This window comes from Mus caroli, unplaced genomic scaffold, assembly GCF_978045245.1.
Source record: "Mus caroli unplaced genomic scaffold, Mus_caroli_1 scaffold_11, whole genome shotgun sequence".
In the NCBI taxonomy this organism is placed as follows: Eukaryota; Metazoa; Chordata; class Mammalia; order Rodentia; family Muridae; genus Mus; species Mus caroli.
The window spans coordinates 16,221,161-16,245,499 of NW_028227266.1; the positions used below are offsets into that span (position 1 = coordinate 16,221,161).

A 24,339-nucleotide genomic window follows, 5' to 3' on the forward strand; every position below is an offset into this window, starting at 1 on the left:
AAAAAGTAGTAACAAAAACTGACACCTGATGGTTTTCTCTTTTCTTAATGAATACACAATACTATGTATGTGAAAGCTCCCCATCATGGCCTCAGGAATTTGAAAACTTAGTTTACATTTGGTGGCACTGTTTTGAGAGATTGTGAAACCTTTTAGTAATGAAGGAAGTGGGTAGATGGTGATGAAATTTAAATTTTATAGCAAATACATGCTTTCATCTGTATTCCAACTGGTGAAAACCTGGGCTCTTATGGAGAATAACAAACTATGATCACATAGATGGACCAAGTTAAACTCCTCTCAACTCTGTTCCACAATCCTCAAGACACAGAGATACCTAGTCATAGTCTTTTAGCAGGCATGTGAACACTAACACTTTGCTTCCAATTTTCTGTGTAGTACTCACTACTGGTTTTCTGGGAGTCAGAGAACCTCAGTATCTTGGACTCATTTTTCCACCCCAGGGATAGTGTCTTTGTGTTTCCCTGGAGCCCAGCACCTGGATGTGGTATGAGATAAAGGCAGTTAAGCTCCCTGCATTTCACCTCCCCAGTAGCCATGCCCACCACTGGAGCAGTGGGGCAGAACTCAGACTCACAATGTCCTGAATAACCAGGATTCACAAGTGGAGGAATCAAGGAGTGAAAAATGAAAGGGTACCACTTACTATTATCCCTATTCCACTAGGAAAATGGTTGCTACCAGTTCCCATGAACTTTAGTTCGGCTATCCTAGACATTTTAATTAGTTAGTTATTTAGTTAGTTAGTCAGTTAGTTAGTTAGTCAGTTAATTTTTACACTCCAGATTTTATTCCCCCTCAGCCAGTCCACCCTCCAACTGTTCCACATCACATACTTCCTTCCCCGCCCCCTGTATCAACGAGGATGTCCCCACCACCCACACCCCTCCCAACCAGACCTCTAAACTCCATGAGGCCCCCAGTCTCTTGAGGGTAGGTTCATCATCTCTGAAAGAAAACAGACCCGGAAATCCTCTACTGTATGTGTGTTGGGGATCTCATATCAGATGGTGTATGCTGCCTGGTTGGTGGTCCAGTGTTTGAGAGATCTCAGGGGTCCAGATTAATTGAGACTGCTGGTCTTCCTACAGGATTGCCCACTTCCTCCGCTACTTCTGGCTTTTCCCTAATTGAACCACAGGTTTCAAAAGCTTCTATCCATCGGTTTGGTGAAAATATCTACATTTGACTGTTTCAGCTGCTTGTTGCATCTTGTGGCATGCAGCCATGATAGGCCCCTTTTTGTGAGTGTTCCATATCTTCAGTAATAGTGTCAGGTCTTGAGACCTCCCCTCGAGCTGGACCCCACTTTGTGACTGTCATTGGACCTTCTTTTCCTCAGGTTCCTCTATATTTCCATCCTTGTAGTTCTTTCAGACAGTAACAATTATGGGTCAGAGTTTTTACTGTGGGGTGGCAAGCCCCACCCTCATTTGATGCCTTGTCATTCTACTGGAAGTGGGCTCTATAAGTTTCCTTTCTCATTTCATTTAAGGTCCCTCCCTTTGAGTCCTAAGAGTCTCTCACAAACCAGGTTTCTGGTGCATTCTGGAGGGTCCCACCAACCTCCTACCTCCTGAGGTTGCCTGTTTCCATTGGCCATCACAGCTTCATTACTTTTTCTTCACATGATATCAAATCAAGTTCCTTTCTTCCCTGGCAACCCACATATACTTTTCCTCCCAGGTCTTTCTCTCTCTCCCCACTTATGATAGCTTTCTTCTCCATCCCAAGTGGGACTGAGGCATCCTTACTTGGTTCCTTTAGCTTGTTAACCTTTTTGAGTTCTGTGGAATCTACCTTGGGTATTCTATTCTTTTTTGGCTAATATCCACTTATTAGTGAGTATATACGATGCATGTCATTTTGGCTCTGAGCTTTGCCACTCAGCATGATATTTTCTAGTTCCATCTATTTGCCTTCAAAATGCAGGATGTCCTCATTCCTAATAGCTGAGTAGTATTCCATTGTGTAAATGAACCACATTTTCTGTATCTGTTCTTCTGTCTTGAAATATCTAGGTTGTTTTCAGCTTCCAGCAATCTGAAATAAGGCCACTATGAACATAGTGGAACACTTGCCTCTGTGGCATGGTAGGGCAACTTTTGGGTATATTCATAAGAGTGGTATTGCTGAAACTTCAGGTAGAGCTATTTCCAATGTTCTGAGGAACCTCCAAACTGATTTCCAAAGTGGCTGTACCAATTTGCAATCCCACTAGCAGTGGAGGATTGCTCCTCTTTCTTCACATCCTTGTGAACAACATGTGTTGTCACATTACTTTTTGATCTTAGCCATTCTGATTGGTGTAAAGTGAAATCTCGTGGTAATTTTGATTTGCATTTCTCTGGTCACTAAGGATCTTGAACATTTATTTAGGTCCTTCTCATCCATTTGAGAGTCCTATGTTATGGATTCTTGGTTTAACTCTATACTCCATTTTTTTAATGGGTTGTTTGTTTTTTTGGTGGTTAGCTTCTTGTATTCTTTATATATTTTGGATATTAGCTCTTTATCAGATGTGGGGTTAGTGAAGATTTTTCCCCAATCTGTATTTTGTGGATTTGTCTTATTGACTATATTCTTTGCCTTACAAAAGCTTTTCAGTTTCATGAGGTCCCATTTAATAATTCTTGATCTTAGAGCATGAGCCATTGGAGTCCTAGACATTTTAATTCGAAAAGGGAAAAGAAAAGAAAGAACATTTGTGTCAGCAGACAGAAAATACATTCTATCAAACTGGAAGCTCAAACTTTCCTCTGTTAACCTGGGAATTCTAATGTGCTTAACCCAACAGGCTAAGAAAGAAAACCAATGGAAATTTTGCGAGAAGATCAGATTATTTTTCCACAGTGGATGGAAGAAAGATTATATCTGAAGAGCAGGATATCTTTCAGGTTGTCTCTTGGTATTACCATGTTTTATAAATAAGTAGATAGGGAACTACAATGATTCAGGAAGGAGAAAAAGTGGCAAAAACTCTTTAGTAATAAACGTTGGGGCCACTCTTTGGAAAAATGATGAACACAAACTGAGGTACTTTCTGAGAGTTCATAAAATACAGCAGAATCAGTAGTATATAGGAAGGGTGTTATAAAAACAAGCTAAGGTCATGTTACCAGTTGTAGAAATGAGGATCATAATTTACATGAGTTTTCTTAAGAATGTGTTTGTGCAGATATTTGTTTTGATTTCCTTGATTTCTTTATCATATAAAGGATATACATTGAGAAAATATCAGGCTTTTTACAGGTAAGTTTTGATATACTAAAACAATGCTCCATATGTGACATTGTCACCTATAATAAATTATATAATGTTTGTTATTATACATGTGATAGCTATATCATGTTAGGATAAATTATGACCAAATTAAATATATATATTTCAGTTGTATTTGGGATAGTTATACTTTGTTACTATGATAATGACCTAGCTATTGTTTTTGTTTGGAAATAAAGAATGATATGGAGATATTATGTTGTGACAAGGGGTGTAATTGTGATGGCTATTCTTGGTTGTCAACTTCACAACATTTGGAATTAATTAAAAATCCAAAGAACTTGTTATACCTGTGAGGGTGGTTTTGTTGGTTGGATCATTTTAGGTAGAACTACATATCTTTGACCAGGCAGTCTATATGAAGGACTAGGAATAGAGAAGGATTTTCTTTGTATCTGCTTGTCCTTGCCACTGTGGATAAAGACTTAACAGTCTCATTTCTTAACTTCAATCTCTTAACTCTGATCCCCTGTATGAATTAAAATCAGAAAGCAGATTACATATTTCCATAATAAAATGTCACAGTCTTGCTGATAAATCACTTTAGAAGACATGGAATGTGGCCCACCCATGAACACAGGCATGATTATTGTGCCTCAGTTGAGGCTTGACCCTGAGAACTTCATGTTAGGAGGAGGTCCTACTGTTATGTAGTTCAGCTCTGCTTCTTGCCCTCACATCTCCCTTAATTTAAGAATTGCATGAAAATTCTAAGGGGCTTCAAGCACACACAAAATAGATACAGAATTTCCAAATTCATTCTATGAGGCTATTATTATGCTAATACCTAAACCACACAAAGACACAGAAAAGAAAGAATTTCAAATGAAATTTACTTATGAACATTAATGAGAAAAATACTTCATAAAATAATACAACCTGAGTACAAGAAAATGCCTAAAACATCTTTAACCATGATCAAGGAGGCTTCATCCAATGGATGAAGGGATGGTTCAATATACAAAATATAGCAATGTAATCCATCATACAAACAAACGAACATACACACACATACGATCATCTCTTTATCTGCAGAAAATGCCTTTGACAAATCTAACATACCTTCATATTAAGTCTTGGAGAAAGCAGGGATACAAGGTGCATATCTATTCATAATAAAAGCAATATACAATACAGTAAACCAATAGCTAACAACAAATTAAATGGAGTGAAACAATAAACAGTTCCACTAAATTCAGTGATAAGAAAAGGCTTCCTACTCTCTTCAAATCCATTTACCATAGTACTTGAAGTTCTGGTCAGAAAAATAAGAAAAATAAAGATCAAGTTGATACAAAATGGAAAAGAAGAGGCCATAGTATCATTTTTCACAGATGGTATGATAGGATAAATTAATGACCTCAAAAGTTCTAAAAGAGAACTCCTACAGTTGATAAACACCTACAAAGTATGTGGATACAAAACTCAACTAAAAATATCAGTAGCCCTCCTTTATACAAAAGGTAAACAGGATGAGTAAGAATTAAAGAAACAATACCCTTTAAAATGTCCTGAAATAACATATAATATATTGGAGTAACTCTAACCAAGCAAGTGAACATGTATAAATAGAACTTCAAGACTCTGAAGAAAAAAAAAATGAGGAAGCTATCAGGAGATGGAAAGATCTCCCATGCTCATGGATTAATGTGATTAGCATAGTAAAAATGGCCATCTTATCAAAATAATGAAATTCCCATAAAAATTCTTACACCGTTCATTACAGACATTGAAAGAATAATTCTTAACCTTATAAGAAATAACATCAACAAACACAACAATGCAGGATCCCTAAAACAATCCTTTACAATAAAAGAACTTATGGAGTTATCACCATCTATGATTTCAAGATATACTACAAAGCAATAGTTACATACATGGTAGTGACATAAAAACACACATGTTTATCAATGGAATTGAATTGAAGACCCAGAAATAAGCACACCTCCATCAAACACTGGATTTCTGACAAATATTCTGAAACCAGACAATAGGGGGAAAAAAGCATCTTCAAAAAATGGTGCTTGTCTAAATGGATGTCTGCATGTAGAAGCACACACCTAGACTCATATTTACAGTCTTGGACAAAACTATAATCCAAGTGGATCATAGACCTCATCATAAAACCAAGCACAATAACGATATTACAAGAGAAAGTAAGGAACTGCCTTGAACATATTGGCACAGGAGACCAATTCCTGAACAGAACACCAAATAGATCAGGCACTAAGATTAAAAATTATTAAATGAGACCTCATGAGACTGAAAAGCTTTTGCATGACTGTGAACATTATCAACAGGACATAATGAAAGCCTAGAGAATGGGAAAATATCTTAACCAACCCACATCTGATAGAGGACTAATATCCAAAATATAGAGAGAACTCGGGAAATTAGGCATCAATAAACCAAGTAACCCATTTAAAATGGAATACTGAACAAAACAGAATTCTCATCAGAGGAATCTCAGATAGGTGAGAGGCACTTAAATGTTCAATGCTCTTAGTCATTGAGGAAAGGCAAATCAAAATGATTATGAAATTTTATCTTATATGGGCCAGAATAGCTAAGATCAATGACTCAAGTGACAACACATGCTTGCAAGAATGTGGAGCAAGGAAAAGTCCTCCATTTCTGGTGGGCATGCAAATTTCTACAAGTGTGGAAATTAATTTGGTGCTTTGCCAGAAAACTGGGAATATTTCTACTTCCAGACTCAACTATAACAATAGCTCTCCTCGGTATATACCCAGTAGATCCCCCACTATACCACAAGAACACTTGCACATCTATGTTAAGAGCAATTTTATGGTATGAGCTAGAAGCTGGAAACAACCTAGGTTTTCCTCAACTGAAGAATGGATTTTTAAAAATGTGGTACATGTATCCAATGTAATACTACTAAGATATTAAAAATAAAGACATCATGAAATTTTCAGGTGAATGGATGAAATTTTAGAATATCATGCTCAATAACATAATACATTCCCTGAAAGATACATATGATATGTACACACTTATAATTGGACAATAGATATAAAGTATCATCACCATGGTACAATGTAGAGCCCCAAAGCAACTTGGTAATAAGAATGGCCCAAGGGAACCTGTGCAAGTCTCACTCATAAAGGAAAAATATAATGATCATATATAGATGGAGAGAAGGAACTGGGTTGGAGACGGGATGATGGGTGGTATGGATATCTTGATCAGGTATGGAAGGAGGTGGAGGAGAGGACTAGGAGTGATGGAAATCAGTGGGTGTTGTCTCTGGGACTAGTTGGAAACATGAGATGGGGAATTACCATAGCTGTGACAACGACCACCAGCGTAAATGCAGTCTTAAATGGTTACCTCTTATAGACAAGTGATGGATACACAGGGAGCAATGATTGAGGAAATGGTCAACCAATGGCTGGCCCAACTTAAATGTAAGTTGAACATAACTTGAACCCTTGTAAGATAGCCGATTCCTGATCTATACTGTGTTGTACTTGCAGACTAGAGTCCCTAATATAGCAGTCACTTGAGAAGTTTCATCAACAGTTGATGGAAACAAATGTAGGGTGCACAAGCAAACAGCAGGTGGTGCTTGGGGGATTGTGTCTAAGTATTGGGGGTAAAATTGAGTTGGAGGGGTCAAGGATACCACAAGAATACCTATAGGGTCAACTAATCTGGGCCCATGGGGCAGGGCATTCACAGAGACACAACAATTAACTAAAGAGCACACAAGGACTAGACCTAGGCCTTGTAAAATTTTATTACAGGTATGCAGCTTGGTCTTCATGTGGGCTCCCTAACAATTAGAATCAATGCTATCCCTGACTTGGTTGTCTACTATTGGATCCATTCCCCCAACTGGACTTTAGTGAACATGGTTGCACTTAGACTTACTGCAACTGGATGTTCCAAGGTCAGGTGGTACTGAAAGGGAGCCTCTGTTATCCTTGTAGAAGGGGAGCGAGTAATGGAGGGTATGATTGAGATGGAAAGAGATACACACACACACACACACACACACACACACACACACACACACATAGGAGGAAGAGATTGTTTAGTACCTGGCTTTAAGGATCATCGCATAGGAGTAATCCATGCCTGTTAATTAAGGCCATTCAAAAGCCTTTATCATGGGAAGTTATAAGCTTTGGAGAATTTAATTCTACTACATAACTAAAATTACACTGCATTAAATTGCTGTCAGTGTGTGTGTGTGTGTGTGTGTGTGTGTGTGTGTGTGTGTGTGTGTTTATAATGGATACAACTTTTAGCTATAAAAGAGAAGCTTCTATTTCTAGTGAACTTTAATGAATTCAGAAACTTGTGTCTGCAGGGACCCTAATGGAGGAGTTAGGGGAAGGACTGAAGCTGAAGGAGATTTACAATTCTATAGGAAAAACAATATCAACCAACCAGATCCCCCAGAGGTCCAAAGGACCAAACTAACAACCAAAAAGTACTCATGGAGGGACCCATGGCTCCAGATGCTTATGTAGCAGAGAATTGCCTTATCTGGCATCAGTGGGAGGGGGCTTCATTCTGTGGAGACTAGATGCCCCAACTAGATCCCAATTAGTGGAATGGTAGGCAGTGAGGTGGAAGTGGTTGACTGAATGGGGGAACTCCGTCATAGGATAAGTCGGGAGCGAGGATGGTATAGGAGATTTGGAGAGGGGAAGGAAACCCAGAAAAGGTATAACATTTGAAATGTAAATAAATAAAATAACCAATACAAAAAAAAGAGAGATGAACTTGTGTCTGCCCAAAATATGCTTAAATAAATGAAAAGTGTTTTAGTCTTAGAGAAGACATTTAGATCTTGCTCTTTAAATTTTGGAAAATCCTGAGAAACAGAAAGAATATAGGAGATAGAGGATAGTGGACATAAGAATTCCAAAATATCATCCTCTAGCCCATATATGGAACTACAAAAATGGATTTTCATTAATTATAGTTGAACACAGTCTGTCAACAGACGGGGTGTGATGGAGGAACCCATATTGCTTGGCTTTTTGCTCTAGGGAGATACAAGGAAAGAGGGAATTGATGCTTTAGATTGCATGTTCACTGCTTACCTTATTGATCTCCAACGGATAAATCTCATCTGATTTTCACACAGTTGCATAAGATTAAATTGAATGTGTCACTTTCTGAAACAAAAAATACTGAGTCAGGATAGGAAAAAATGGGATAAGAAAGTGTGGGAGGTCAGGAACTAAAATAAATTATATATAATTTTAACATTGTCCAAACTTAATAAATAAGAGAAGGAGCATATCAATAAAATCATAGATTGAAATTTTCTCTATAAATTGTAAAAACAAAAATGAAACTTCTTGTAAAACTATGTTGAAAAGCTTTCGTCATGAAAGGGATCAGATACAATAAAATAGGATTCTTAACCTCATGGGTCATCAAATCATGCACATTTAATTCTACACTTCTATATATTCAGTCATTAAGCATTGCTCCCTTGGGATTGGAATTACAATGAAATACAGGGTGTAGTGGGAAGCCTTGGATGTTAAATACCTACGATACCTATACTTTACTGTCAAACTCACCCTGTGACTAACTCCTTAATGTTCTTTGTATGTTAGAATGAAACATCATCCAACCAAAGATTTGCATTCAACCAAAGATCATGGTTCTCCAGGGGCCCGTTGAGTCCTAAGGCAATCAATCTTGTACAACTTCCAGGTGAGATTCTGAGGATTATTGTCTGTAAGGTAAAAATACATTATCATAGTATCTTACTGGTATATGGTAAGGCAGGGGCTTACAATTCTATTCTTAGAGGAAGTAAGGGCATGCAACATAATTTATGAGAAATAAGAGCTTTACTTCACTTATAAATTTTTGATGTGTTTAACACATGTATTTATACTGTAATACATATATATTTCATTTTGCCTGTAAAATACTATCTAGAAGAACACTGCCCGTTTTCTTATGACTGGACATTGGTCATTTCTTGACTATAGTGGCTATCTTAAATCATTCACATATTACTTTAAGGTGCTGTGGTAGTAGTTTCCAGAGATTTGATGAAAATGTTAGTTTGCTAAATTTCTCTTTTAAAATGGCTAAAATTGATGGCTTAAAAGTAATTAAATATTTTTGGTTGTGTTTGAGTTTGCAGAAAAATCAAATATCTTCAGATTTCTTGTTTCATAAGGTTTAGGGGTGTCTATGTATCACTTAAATGTATAAGATAGAGATCAGAAGAACCAGGGAGGCAAGTCCTTTATTTTGGTAAAAGATACACATGACAATACCATGCTTCTTGACACAATTAATCAGGTTAGATATATTGCTGTATTTCATAACTTTCTAAAATAACAAAGTAATAAACATATAAAATTTATTCCTTGAATATTTCTCTTCATTCATCTTCTGTTTTCAAATATATTTGATATTGAATTCAACATGATCATTTGTTCATTGATCATTATTAAATGTGTATTCATAAATAAATGTTAGGAAGCATATTTCTCATCACTTAAGTAAAGTGACCCATGTGATTTTGTCAAATACTTGAATGTGGTACTAATAAAAATTTATAAAATATTATTGTACCTATTAGTATTAATTTTGAAAACATCAATTACAAATTCAAGTTTAACTATGATACATATTCTGATTTTATGAGTAAAGGATTCAACTTCAAGACAATGGAGAACTAGGATTTATGTTAATACCATAAAATAGAATATTGTTATGAAATGATACACATATGACAGTATAGTTATTCTCCCCAGAAATAAGAAATTCATGTGTCATGTGAGAGATGGAACTTCAACTCTTATTAATTGCATTTGGAAAATATTAGTAAATCAATAATTGGGAAAGGTATATTTTTTAATGTTTATTCTTATATAGACAGCCTTGCATTATTTATTTTATCACATAGTCATAATCCACAGTAAAGAATACACTAACTTTTGCATTTAAAATGCCAGAGGTTTTTTTTTATTATTATTATATATACTTTTTCACAATATACCTCTTAGGTTAACACTCAAAATGTTTTTTTTCTTATGTAACTAATTAGGTATTTTTCAAATCGGGTTATCACTGAACATGATAAAATATGCCTACACTAATTGAATATTTACACACACATATATGCATACACAGGCATATACACTCACATATACAAACATGTACACACAGAGTGGTTGTAAGCAGTATCTTGATTAAGGATCTTAAATATTTAGTACAGTGTTGACAATTTTTGTTCTTTTTATATTTTATCATTGAAAATTTTCCAGGAAGTCAGTCTGAAACTTAGTTCCAGTACAAATGCTTACAATGCCATAAAAATTAAAATATATAACTTGATTATATATATTAAGAAGTTTAAGCTGTGAACTGAGCATCATTTCAAACTGGTTTCTAGTGAGAGGAGCAAAGCCAGGTTTCTCATTTAATTGCAGTTTCTGAATATTTATAAAATTAATACAATAGTCTGAAATAAATTACTGATGTGTCTCATTAACACAATATGTAACATGCACATCTTATAAGTGCAGAATGTGTGAGGTAATTACTAGACTAAATAATTATTTCTATTATAGCCATTTTCCTATTTAATATGAGAAGAAAATCATTGCTCTTCCTGAGTACTCTCCTTCTTTCTACATCTAGTTTTCTAAGTCTATGTTATCTGTAAGTCCCTGTCAAGAAACTAAAAATTGTTTAACAAGAACTCAGTTTTTCATAATTTATATTATTTTGATATATTTCAACTGTAATATTAAACCTAATGATATGTTCTGTATTTTGTTAAAACATCAAAAATTTTAGGATAATGAGAGTCACCAACATGCTCTCTATACTTCCTGTAAAATTGATTTCTAAAGCAGATTCCTTTATTTTTCAGTGACAACACTTATGAGGTGGAAGATTATGGGCAGAATTAACAAATTTTAACTCAAATTTAACTGAAGTGATGTTCTGCATTTCTTTAAGGTACATTAATAAGTAGATTTTAGAGCACATAAAGTGAAAGAAAACTTAAGACTACATTTGAAATTAAATACTAAAATGTGAAAATATTATATTATGTCTGTGACAATTTATGAGTGGTAATTATACATTTTCTGGAGACATAGGTGCAGAATGTTCATAGACTGAAGTTGAACAAAAAAGAGCAAGGATTGGAGTTTTCCTCTGCTGGTTGTGTCCATTGGTTCTATGCTAAGTACATCAAATTCATGAACAAGTTCACCCACAACTAAGGAGAATAATAAGAGAAGATTCAGACTCTAGCCAAATTTTTTGGCTATTGCTATTGAGTTTGAGTTTGACACATTCATTGCAGACTGCCATTTTGCGTGAAAGTGTGGCTACCTTTAAAGGAAAAAAAAACTGCATTATTACTCAATGAAGTCTCATCATTTGTCAAGATATTTGCAAATACCTTTTTATTCTATAGATTGAATAGATATTAGAACACAAATGAACAGGAGAAGTAGAGGCAGGCTATAGAGAAAATCCTGAAGTATTCTGTAGTTCATCTTTTAACTAAGAAAGGTTTTATTTTATATGCACTGTTTTTCAAGCTTTAGTGGAAAAAATTAAAGAATATATATATATTGTATATATATATATATATATTCTTAGTTTTCATTTCTTAGCATGTGTCTGTGTCAGTTTTCAAATACCACATGTGAGATAATACTTTTTAGAAGACAGAAAAAAATCATAAGTTCTAGAGCTTGTTACAGGAAGTTGTGACCTTCCAGACAACAATATGGAGAAACAAACCTGTATCCTATGCAAGAGCAGGAAGTCCATTTTACCTGGAAGTCTTACTTTCCAAGTTTCAGTGAGAACATTTATTTAAATATGCATTATATCTCATGATCTTTGAAATCGTTAAAAGTAAGTCAAAATATTAAATTATGTTTATATCTGTCCTATACTAATGTGATATTGCTATTTGTCACAAAAATAATCTATTTTCATTGCACATTTTGTCAATATTAAAGCATATACATGGAATCTGCAAACCAAACAGGTATTCCAGTATTCTTTCTCATAGGACTAATATATGTCCCTGAACTGCAACCACTCTTTTTCAACTTGTTCTTGTCCATGTACCTTATCACCATCATTGGAAACCTACTCATTATACTGGCTGTAAGCAAGGACTCCCGCCTTCACACGCCCATGTACTTCTTTCTCTGCAATCTCTCTTTCACTGATATCTGCACAAGCACAACAACAGTCCCAAAGTTGCTGTTGAACATCCAAGTACATGATCAGAGCATCACTTATATAGGCTGCTTGTCTCAGGTATGTTTTATCTTGACATTTTGTGTTTTGGAAAGCTGTCTCCTCACTGTGATGGCTTATGACAGGTACGTGGCCATTTGCCAACCTCTAAGATATACAATCATTATGAACCCTTTCCTATGCATTTGCCTAGTATTACTTTCCCTGATCATCAGCACTATAAATGCACTACTCCATACACTTCTGGTATTGCCACTGTCCTTCTGCACAGAGCAGAATGTCCCCAACTTCTTTTGTGAGCTTGGTCAAATCACAAAGCTTTCCTGCTCTGATACATTTATCAATATTCTTTTTATTTATACTGCGACCATTATATTTTCAGTTATCCCACTATCTGGGATTATTTTTTCTTATATTCAAATCGTGTCCTCTATTCTGAAGATCCCATCAGTTGGTGGAAGGCATAAAGCATTTTCCACCTGTGGGTCTCATCTTTCAGTGGTATCTTTATTCTATGGCACTGGTTTAGGTGTGTACATGAATGCTTCAGTTTCTAACTCTTCCATTAGCAATGTAATAGCATCCATGATGTACAGTGTGGTCCCTCAAATGCTAAATCCTTTTATCTACAGTTTGAGGAGCAGAGAAATCAAAGGATCCTTGAGGCAGCTCATCATTGGGATCATTTATTTTCCATAGTTTTTTGTTCTAATTTACTGAGGCATTAAATCAATGGCTGTGCTTCCAATTTATTGAAAATGCATAGAACTGTCTTAATGATAGAAATATGCAGCTATTGAATGTGAAAGAATAGGTTTAAGTAGATAGATAATTTAGAGTCTGTTTTACTTGATGTTTTGGGTCAAATAAGATTTATCCCCAAAAAAACATCTACTTTGGTTCAGTTTAATCAATATTATAACTCATTAACTAATTACTACATCCTTACAATGTTTGTCTTTGTGATTCATGATAGCTTCTTCATTACTTGGTTTCATTAGTTTTAAAATGCAAAATCCATCCACATTATTACATTTTGTTAGTGTCATAAAATATTATACGATAAAATCTTTCCCTTTATAAAACTGTTAAAGGTTGTGAAATAAGAAAAAAATTATCATTCTTCTATAAATGTTGTCTATCACATTTATATCAGAAATATTGAAACTATAATTTCAGATATAAATAACCACAAGTTCATATACAAGATAGTCAATTCAAATTCTACATTTTGGTGAGTCTTTAGCAGGTTTTGGAAGTTGTAGATAATCCCATATTTACAGGATATCGGTGGCAAAACTCTGAGTGTCCTCCTATGACATAGCTATTACACTGAAAATATAGAATCCCTAACACTCTGGAAGTTACCAATACCTAAAAGTCTGAGGAAGTTCTGAAAGTAACTCAAAAGACTTCCTCAAAGGGTGCTGGTAGCATCAAAATTTCAGTGGATAGAACTTATTCTTATTGAAGTTGTTTAGTTGATCAAAGAGATTCTAGGGTCTAGCAATTGTAAGCCATCAGCCATATTGCAGTAGGCATCTGGTTTTGACACTGTTTTTGACTTACTTATGTTCATGTATAAATTTATTGGTTCAGACAGCTACATTTGTGTGAAGTTATTTTTATGCCTTTAATAAATAACCTTTTTGTGAGAATAGTAGATTTTTCCCATGTTTCCCAGTAAAACCATACACCATCTTTACTCAAATCATTATGATACACTTTTCTAAGAAGTCAGATATATAAAAATATTCTTGCCATTATTTGAGTGCTTGATATCAATTTGATAAGTTTATATCCTTATCTTCTAGCTTGTGAATATTATTTCACACCATAGCAATGTAGATGCCACATGTGACAAAAATATTTGTTTGGAGCTAAGAATTCAGGTTATCTGTGTGGGTGTAAATACAATATACAAATATAATTATGTGTAATATCTTTGAGAAGAGAGAAATTGTAATAACAGGATCTTTTTTTATTTCTATACATGTATTCTCAAAAATAATATTCTAGACTTTTGTAGAGTGGACGTTCATCCTGTCTATATTCCTTTTTTTTTTTTCCCTGTCTATATTCCTGCACAACCTTTTCAAATAGTTTACTTCCATTAACCCAGACAAAGTGAGTCTCAGTTTTGGTTATTTATTTGTTGTTCTTCTGATATTACCACAACTCACCTTTTTTGTCATTATCAACTATTATATACATTTTAAAATATATTTTTATCATGTGTAGTGGGAACTAACATGACCTAGTCTTTAGATTTTTACTGAAATGTGGGAAAAATTTTGCTCCACTGTAAATAAACTTCTTGAAAGACTTTGTTTCAAATTTTATGTTTAGGTAATAGATCGCTATATATTTATGGTAAAAAGCTGTCTTCAAGAACTTAATTGTTCTGAACTGACATTTTCAGCTCCCTGTCTAAAAGTATGCAGCCTGATAGTCTTGTGCTACTTAGATTATTTTTCACTTACAAATTACAGTTCCTTCTAATATATTGACACTCATTAATATTTACAATATTTATAAACTGTACATGTCTTAGATATAAAGCAGGACTTATTATCCAAATATCACCAGGGGCAATTTTTTGAAGAGTTAGACATTATATTTATTATTTTCATTAGCAATTTTAGAAACTCACACAAGAATTATATTTCTATTGCTATTACATTATTTTCCAAATATAGAACAAATAAAAGAGCAACAGCTTTAGACGAATTGAAGAAATGAGTAAGAAGTTTTTATGTATTTGTGTGGATCTAAAAATATACTACATACCAATTCTAAATACCACTGTTTAAATATTTTAAAACTTTAAATGATCAAAAATGACAGTGCAGTTTAGTTCAAATGAAAGTTTTCATTATAGCTTCAGACTGACAATTCAAAACAAGTAATCTAATACTGTTCATAGACAAATACAAGTGATCATAACCTCTACTCTGAAGTCAAATGGCCATGTTTATTCTGTGAATGTAAAAAACAAAACAAAACAAAAAACAAACAAACAAAAAAACAAAAAAGCATCTCAAGGTATTTCTTAGTGGTATTGATACAGTCTCATCCAATGTCCATTTATGGTAAACTTTCAAATAAGAATTTCTACTTTGTAACAATTTTATCAGGGGTAAAATATTACATCTTGGAGGGACACTCATTATGACTTTGAATATTTCAAAACAAAGTAAAACACCCCATCATGCAGAGATTAAAAATTCTAAAGGAATGTTCTCAAATACTTGTAAAGAAAACAACACAGAAGCAATGAGTGTCCTAACAACTGAATAGATACACAGATCCCTCCTTTCCTAAGATTATATATACGGCATAGACTACTGAGGATACTCAGCAAAGACCAGCTTTCCTGAATGATGTTCAGACAATTCAAGATACCTACGAGAGGCTCAGATCATCCCAACTACCCAAAAAAGAGTCTGACCTATGGAAATGCCTGAAATTTAAGCATACATTTGAGATTTCCACTTTTGTTGTGGGCTTTTCATGACACATCTGAGTCATTCCTCCTCTTAAAGTTATCACTAGGGTGTTAAAAGACTACCCTATAAGGGCCTTAAATTAATACCACACAAATACTAATGTAACTAATTTCAATAAATTCATCGTTTTGCTCTATTGATATCAATTGTAATGTTACTTTGGTCTCTTACTTAATTCCTATCAGAAATGATTAGATGTTAATTTATATTCTCAAGTATGGTGTCCCAGAACTATGACTATAGTATCTCCAGAAAATTCTTCTCCTACTGTAATTTTTAAAATTATCCAATATGACTATAATCTGATTAGTTGTCTTGCAGATTCAATGTGGCTCAGTCATTTATTAAAGTTCCATCCACCATGCAAAAGATTGTCTTATCTATGTTCTTCCTTGGAGTGATTTCTGATACTTCTCAGTGATGATGCAAGCAAATATTCATTCATGGAGGCTGTATTATATAATGAGGTCTGATAAAACTGTCAAATAAAAAGTTCTATGAAGTATAATAAAATCATATAAAATACATTATAATGTACTATTATTTTTTAATTTTTATTGTTTATTTATTTATTTATCTATTTATTTATTTACATTTCAAATATTATCCCCCTTCAGAGTTTCCTCTCTGCATTCCTCCTATCCTATACCCCTGCTTCTGTGAGGGTGCTTCCCCACCCACCTACCGACTTCTAACTCACTGCCCTATCATTTCCTTACACTGAGGCATCAAGCCTTCACAGGACCAAGGGCCTCCCCTCCCACTGATGCCAGACAAGGTCATCCTCTGCTACATATGAAGCTGAACCAATGTGTCACTCCATGTGTATTCTTTAGTAAGTGATTTAGTCCCTGGAAGCTCTGTGAGGTCTAGTTGGTTAATATTGTTGTTCTTCCTATGGGGTTGCAAACCCCTTCAGCTCCTTCAGTCCTTTCCCTAACTCCTCCATTGGGATCTATGCTCATTCTAAAGGTTGGCTGTAAGCATCCACATCTATATTGGTAAGACTCTGACAGAGACTATCAGGAGATATGTATATCAAACTTTTGTCAGCAAGCACTTCTTGGCATCAACAGTATTACCTGGGATTGGTGTCTGCATATATAATGGATAACCAGGTGGATGGCCTTTCCTTCCATCTCTGCTTCAATGTTTTTCCCTGTATTTCCTTTAGACATTGCAATTCTGCATTAAAATTTTTGAGATTTGTGGGTGACCCCATCCCTCAACTGGGGGCCATTCCTAACTTCTGGATATAAACTCTACAGGTTCTTTCTCTTCTTTGTTTGGAATAACATCAGCTAATGTCATCCCTGTGGGGTCATGTGATCCTCTTGCTTTCTGGCCATCTGATACTTTCTGGTGGCTAACCCCAGTTCCCAATCCCCCATTGCTACACACCTCTGTTCAATTTTCTGGTCTTCTGTACATCTCCCCACACCTGATCCTATCTCCCTCTTTTGCCTTTCACATCGTCTCTTCATCCCAGGTCCCTCCCACCGTCTACCTCCTGTGATTTTTTTTCCCCTTCTAAGTAGGACTGAAACATCCACACTTTGGTCTTCCTTTGTCTTGAGCTTCTTATGGAATGACTAAGATCAAAAACTCAGGTGACAGCAGATGCTGATGAGGAAGTGGAGAAAGAGGAAAACTCCTCCATTACTGGTGGGATTGCAAGCTGGTACAACTCTGGAAATCAGTCTGGCTCTTCCTCAGAAAATTGGACATAGTACTACTTGAGGACCCAGCTATACTACTCCTGGACATATACCCAAAGATGTTCCAACATATAACAAGGACACATGCTCCACTGCGTTCATAGCAACCTTATTTATAATAGCCAGAAGCTGGAAACAACCCAGATGTCCCTCAGTTGAGGAATGGATATAGAATATGTGGTACATTTACACAATGGAGTACTACAAAGCTATTAAAAACAATGAATTTATAAAATTTGCAGGCAAATGGATGGAACTAGAAAACACCATCCTGAGTGAGGTAAACCAGTCACAAAAGAACACCCATGGTATGTACTCACTGATAAGCAGATATTAGCAAAAAAGCCCAAATAATCATGATGCAACTCAAGTACTGTTATTTAATGGATTTGTAATTTATATGTAAAGGCCGTAGTCACATAATTCCCAAAACAAAAGATTTGAGAAATATTTCAGGACATGTGCCTTCTTAGTAACATTTGTATATGCAAAAATAAATCTGATGATGCAGAAAACATAAATGGTTTACATTACAAAAGAAATGGCTCATGTACATAAAATAAATAGCAAATACATGGATCTACTTGTACAAAGCACACATGATATTATGTTTTATCTAGAATATACAAGTATGAGAAAAAGCAGAATAGATCTGAAATAAACTACTTTAAAATATTGTAAGTATCTTAGTGAATATTAGAGTCAGTGATGTCTTTGTTATATAAGCCTGAGGACCCAACTTAGATCTTTCATGGTCTGTTAAGAGCCAGTCACAGCATTGTATGTACCTGCTGTGCCAGCATTCGGGAGGAAGTGGAAAGAGGATCCTTGAGGCTCATTCTGGTTTATTTAGAGTCAGTGAAAAACAATGTGTAAAAGTCAATGTAGAATATATGATTGAGAAAGATATCCAATGTCAATACATGTCTTCTATGTGTACATGCACAGGGAAACATGGATACATGAAATACTGTGTGACTATACATATACAGAAAATGAACTAAGCCTTTGAACAAACATTTCTCCAAAGAATAAATCACATACACTAATGAGATATACCACCAAATGTGAATAAAACATGCATATCAGTAACTAGAGAACTATTCACCATAGTGGAAAAGATGGCACATTGGAATATTCAGGTACCTCAAGATACCCAGGAAACTGGGCAAATTCACCATGTGAGTACTTAAGCTATATAGACCATGGACACAGAAGTGAAAAATATTACTACTCTTACTAAGTAAAACACATAAGGAAACCATGTCATCACACCACAACTACTTATGGTAAAAAAAGAGGCATGTGTTGCTTCAGAAAGAGATATATACTTCTTCAATGTTTCTGAGAATGTAGTACTATGTAGTTTTCTTATTACTCATAAAAATATCATATGAATACACTAATATCTATAGCAATTATATATTTCAAGAAAAAAAAGAGAAAATGTGTCCCTCTTTACCAAAATTAGGCATAGCACACACTCATTTTATGGTTAAGTGTAAATAGTCATGAACACAGGAAAGGATAAAGTAGAATAAACATAGTCAATTACTATTACTCGTCCGTGAAAACCATGTACTCTTGCCATTAGTGTGATTTCATTGGTAACAGGAATAGACCTTAGGAACATTATTTATAATGTTAATGGTAGAAGGATCTCAGTGTTGGTAGAATCTAGCAAAATGGATTGGAAATAAATAACATACACAAATTTCCAAAGACTTGAGGAAACACAATAGAAGAGGTGAAAATAGTCAGTGTAATGTTACAGTATCTTTTTTGAAGTTGCTGATTAGTTATGATGCTTAAAGTTACATCATTGTGTATAACATAGAAACGTGTTGTATAGAAGATGAGTAGAAGAAAAATGTCTCAAAGTTCTTATCATAAAATACGATAAAATTTAAGGACTTGTTACAGTAATTACTTTGCCATATCAAATCCAATGTAGTGAAAAATGAAGGTAAACATTTTTACTAAAGTGTGTATAAAACCACTCTAAGAAGTTTGAGAGGAGGCATTCTGCATGAGTAAATAAAACTGCTCCCAGAAACCATAGATTATTTTTTCTGAGATTATAATTACAGTATTTCTTTCATCCCTATTTTCCATCTAAATTCCTCCATGTACCTTTCTTCACTCTCTTCCAAATTCATTGCCCATTTTGTATTAATTATTATATGGACACTTTCTCTCTCTCTCTCTCTCTCTCTCCCTCTCTCTCACACACACACACACACACACACACACACACGTATAAATATATATTATATATATTATTTACATATATGCTAATTATGCTATTATATGCTATTATATATTATGCTAATCATAACCTACTCTGTATTTGCGGATGATAGGCTCACTCTTTGACATTGAATAACCCGTTAGTGTTCTTGTCCCTGGAGAAGAATGTTTCCCCCATTATCAGCATTCCTTAGTTGCCTGTAGTCCTTTTTACAGGACTGAGGTTTCCTGATCTTTTCCCCATCCAATTTGCCATCTCCATTTGTGATTTTCAACACATAAGCATCTGTTCAACAATCACATAAGCATCTTCTTGCAGAGACTTTATGAGAGTAGCTTCAGATATTACTAGGAGACATTATTGAAAAGCAAATTCTCTGACCCTCTGACTCATTCTGCCATGTCTTCCACAGTATTCCATAAGCATTGGGTGTGGGGGTGATTTTTTAGGTGCATGCATTGTGACTGAGAATCACAATTCTATATTTTGATTGCTTTTCTGAAGTTGTCCCTGTTTGTGTTACAGAAAAAAACGTTTTTGATTAATAGTTAAGTCTATACTTACTTGTGAATATAAGTACAAGTATTTCAATTTTTATTAAGTGTTATACTGTTTTATAGTATTGTTTATATATGCTCTTTTAATATGCATGACTTCCCTAACACTAAGTGATTATCTAGTGTCTAGTTCTGGGGTATTAGATAATGGCATTTTTTCCTCTACTTGATCAAGTCTCCAGTCTAATTAGAAAGTTATTGGTTTATGGCCAAGCTATACATGCCTGGCTGCACCCTTAGGGTTATTATGTCAGGCTGGTCATAGACAACATGAGTGAGTAATACTGTGAGTGGCTTCTTTCCTTTGGAAGTTTCCCTGTTGTTTTTAAGTACCATGGAAGCTAGTGTTCAGAGAATAATATTCAGGAAAATTGCAAATCAAAGATCACTAACCATTTTTGAAATGTGCATTGTGTTTTCACTTCCCACTATCCAATTTTTACCCCTTGAGGGCAGTAGGAATAGTCTATAGATTTGGGGAATTTCTTGAATATCCCTGACAAACAATTCATAGGAGGGTTCGCCATGCCTTGTGTTTGGGTTTCTGTTAGGTTGTCTTTGGCTCTTGGAGGAATCATTGTCCTCCAAAACAAGAAATGTTTATTATAATCAAATATTTGTATTTATAGATAGAATTATGTCTATTTGTCTATTTTAAGTTCATATATATACATATATATATATATATGAAGTGACTGTACCAGTTTGAAATCTTACCCACAGTTAATACAAGTTTCCTATTCATTTCAATTTGTTCACTATTTGTTTAATTTTGCCATATCACTTGGATAAGATGAAATCGCAAAATCATTTTGCTTCATATGTTTATAACTGACAGTAATGATGAAAATTTTTTGACAAACTTCATCACAATGTTTCTTTTTTTTTATTTCTTTTTTTTTTTTTTTTTTTTTTTTTTTTTTGGTTTTTCGAGACAGGTTTTCTCTGTGTAGCCCTGGCTGTCCTGGAGCTCACTTTGTAGACCAGGCTGGCCTTGAACTCTGAAATCCGCCTGCCTCTGCCTCACGAGTGCTGGGATTAAAGGCGTGTGCCACCACGCCCGGCCATCACAATGTTTCTTAAGTCTTGTTTAGGTCCTCATTAGTCTTATCCATTATTTTTTATGCAAAATAATAGATATGACTCTAATTTCTTCTGTATATGGAGTCCACTATTTATTGAAAATACCTTCTCTTTTACAGCTTTTTATTAAAATGTTTTGCAAACATTAAGTGGCCAAAGTTATGTATACTCACTGTTCTGATTTTTGTTTTCATTCTATGACTTTGTAATATATCTTCATATCTGGAATTATAATCCCTAGACCATTGGCCATTTGCATATGATTTTTAAGATTATTAATTATTTTTGAATTTCATGTGAATTTTAGGATAGTTTTTATATTTCTTTGAATTATGGGGTAGAAGTTTATATTGGAATTTTATTGAACCTCTACTTAGGTTTCTGATTAAAGGTTACTTTAATAATATTAATTTTAGCAGATCATCAACAGAGGTGTATTTCCATTTTCTAGTGATTTATCTCTTAAATGGTTACAATTTCCATTGTAGTGCTCCTTTACTTTCATGGTTAGATTGATTCCTAGATATTTTTACTGTATTTGAGGTTATTGTGTATTGAAATATGTCCATCATTTACCTCAATATTCTAAACCTGGACCAAGTTGCCCATTCTGTATACCAGTCCTGTCTCCTCTATACACCTGAAATCATTTCACCCCAGTAATTTCCAATACTCAGGACTAACAGGAATGCATTTTGCTTCTGCTTCACAGTTACTGTCCATTATAAAAAATCATAATGAAGTTCATATGCATAGATATCATCACAGAACAACCAACAATATGAAAGAACAAGCTAGTATTATCTTTCCAAAAGCTACTAGTGCTTTACAAATGTTCACAACTGAGAATTTTCTAGATGAAGCTCACAGAGTTAAAAACTAAATAATAAAATAAGTCATCAATGGTTTTAAGACATTTAAAAAGACACAAATAAACAGCTTCAAGATAAGTACTACAAGGAGAATAAATGACTAAGTGATGCCAAGAAAAAAAAAAACATAAAGCTGGTGGAAATGACAGAATGAATCTATGATTAAGAACTATCTTTTCCATTTTAATTACTGATAAGTAATGTGGTAAACCTGGGGAGTATAATTAGGGAGTAGAAGGGGCAATAAATTTAGAAGGAGGAAGAAATATGAAATAATGGTATGGATATCTAAAGAAATCATGAGGAATCATATTAACAATCTAAAATGTAAAACTCTATAACACACACATAAAAATACATTACTAACTTAAGTGTAATTTTCTTGTCTGGTAATCCAATGCCCAGGAGCCAAAAGCAGTCTAAGACAAACCACAACACTGTTCATTAAAAGTCCAGTTTTAAGTTTTGGCTAGGAATATCCAAGAGATTTTCAAAACACACAACCTATTTTTTCTATTGCTCTTCCTTGCCTCCAGAGGTTGAAGGTAAGTCACTATGGTTGAAAGCACAATATACTTGAGACATAAAGCCCCCCCCAAAAATCTTCAAATGCACCTGTACCTGTCTGAACACTTCCTTGCTGAGTACCAGCTTCCACTGTTAGAGAATATTTGATTATTGATCATAGAAAATATAATTGTTAGCAGAACACAAAAAGTTAAATAGATTGAAGGTGGAAAATTACTGGCCACCTGAACTCTTCACCCCAGAGTCCAACCCCTCCCAACTGAAGACCTGAACTCTTCACCCCAGAGTCCAACCCCTCCCAACTGAGGACTGTGCCAAGAACATTTTTGAGATAAGGGTTTCCTGGAACAAACCTCAGAATGTTCCAATAGATCGGGTACATTGCCAAATATAGGACACGACCCCATGGTTACGTAAAACTCCCTTGGCAAAAACCCTCAGTTACGCAAACTTGTACTTTCCCTGCCCAGCTTCCCCCCTTGGTTTTTTCCTATATAAGCCTGTAAAAATTTTGGGCCGGGGTCGATCCTCCTCTACACCATGCTTGGTGTATGAGTTTCGACCCCAGAGCTCTGGTCCATGTGCTTTCTCGTTGTGGCTTTATTAAATCTTCCTTCCTATATTCTGAGTTCGGTCTCAGTGTCTTCTTGGGTTCGCGGCTGTCCCGAGGCTTGAGTGAGGGTCTCCCTCCGGGGGTCTTTCAGATAATGCATTTCTCAGATGCAGTGAGTTATGTTCTGTAGAGATGCAGCAAGAGTGTGCCTCTAAAAGCGTCCATAGATAAGAATGCTAAATAATGGAAATTTCTTGCCTATTTTAAGGCAATTTGATAGGGAGTGGTCTTGTGTTCTTTGTTTGATGACTGAAGGCAAAATGACTGGTAACCTCAAGCAACCCTACAGTAAAGGTGAAATATATAGGCCCTTACTGACTTGGCTTGGAGACCCACACCATGATAGTAATATGGTTCAGCCTTGCAAGGTGGAGGGGAGGAGCTTGGATCTTTGATCTCTCTCGATCTCCTTCTGTACCTCCCTCCTCTTCTTTCCCTCTCAGTTTGGAAGATCCTCTATGGTTAGGAGATCAAACTAGAGATAAGGATTTTCTCTTTGGACTCCCAGGGAAATAGAGAAGCAGCTAGCCAGACCCAGGTTAAACAGTATTCTAGGAAAGAGAGCTAAGGTACTCTCTTGGGTTTGGAAGAGCTCCAGAGAAAGGGAGAATGACACACAGAGAAAGGGATTTCTAAAGAGCTAGAAGTTTATAGAT

The 24,339-nt window shown here is 35.0% G+C and overlaps 1 protein-coding gene and 1 long non-coding RNA gene across 4 annotated transcripts; one reads left to right on the forward strand and one right to left on the reverse strand.

Annotated features, from left to right (window-relative positions):
* Positions 1–926: 926 nt before the first annotated feature.
* Positions 927–23,281, reverse strand: LOC115031935 (uncharacterized). 3 transcript variants are annotated; one of them, XR_015048911.1, is made up of 5 exons: positions 23,164–23,281; positions 8,874–9,031; positions 8,385–8,459; positions 3,594–3,772; positions 927–2,683 (listed from the first exon to the last, which is right to left on the reverse strand). It is a non-coding gene; the product is annotated as an uncharacterized LOC115031935 (long non-coding RNA). The 3 variants fall into 3 exon arrangements; XR_003837578.2 differs by lacking the exon at positions 3,594–3,772; XR_003837576.2 differs by having other exon boundaries at positions 927–3,772.
* On the forward strand, positions 12,310–13,251 carry LOC110301998 (olfactory receptor 7G2-like). The gene has a single exon (XM_021172738.2). The coding sequence runs from the start codon at positions 12,313–12,315 to the stop codon at positions 13,249–13,251; it is 939 nt and encodes a 312-aa protein (XP_021028397.1). The 5' UTR covers positions 12,310–12,312.
* Positions 23,282–24,339: the final 1,058 nt, after the last annotated feature.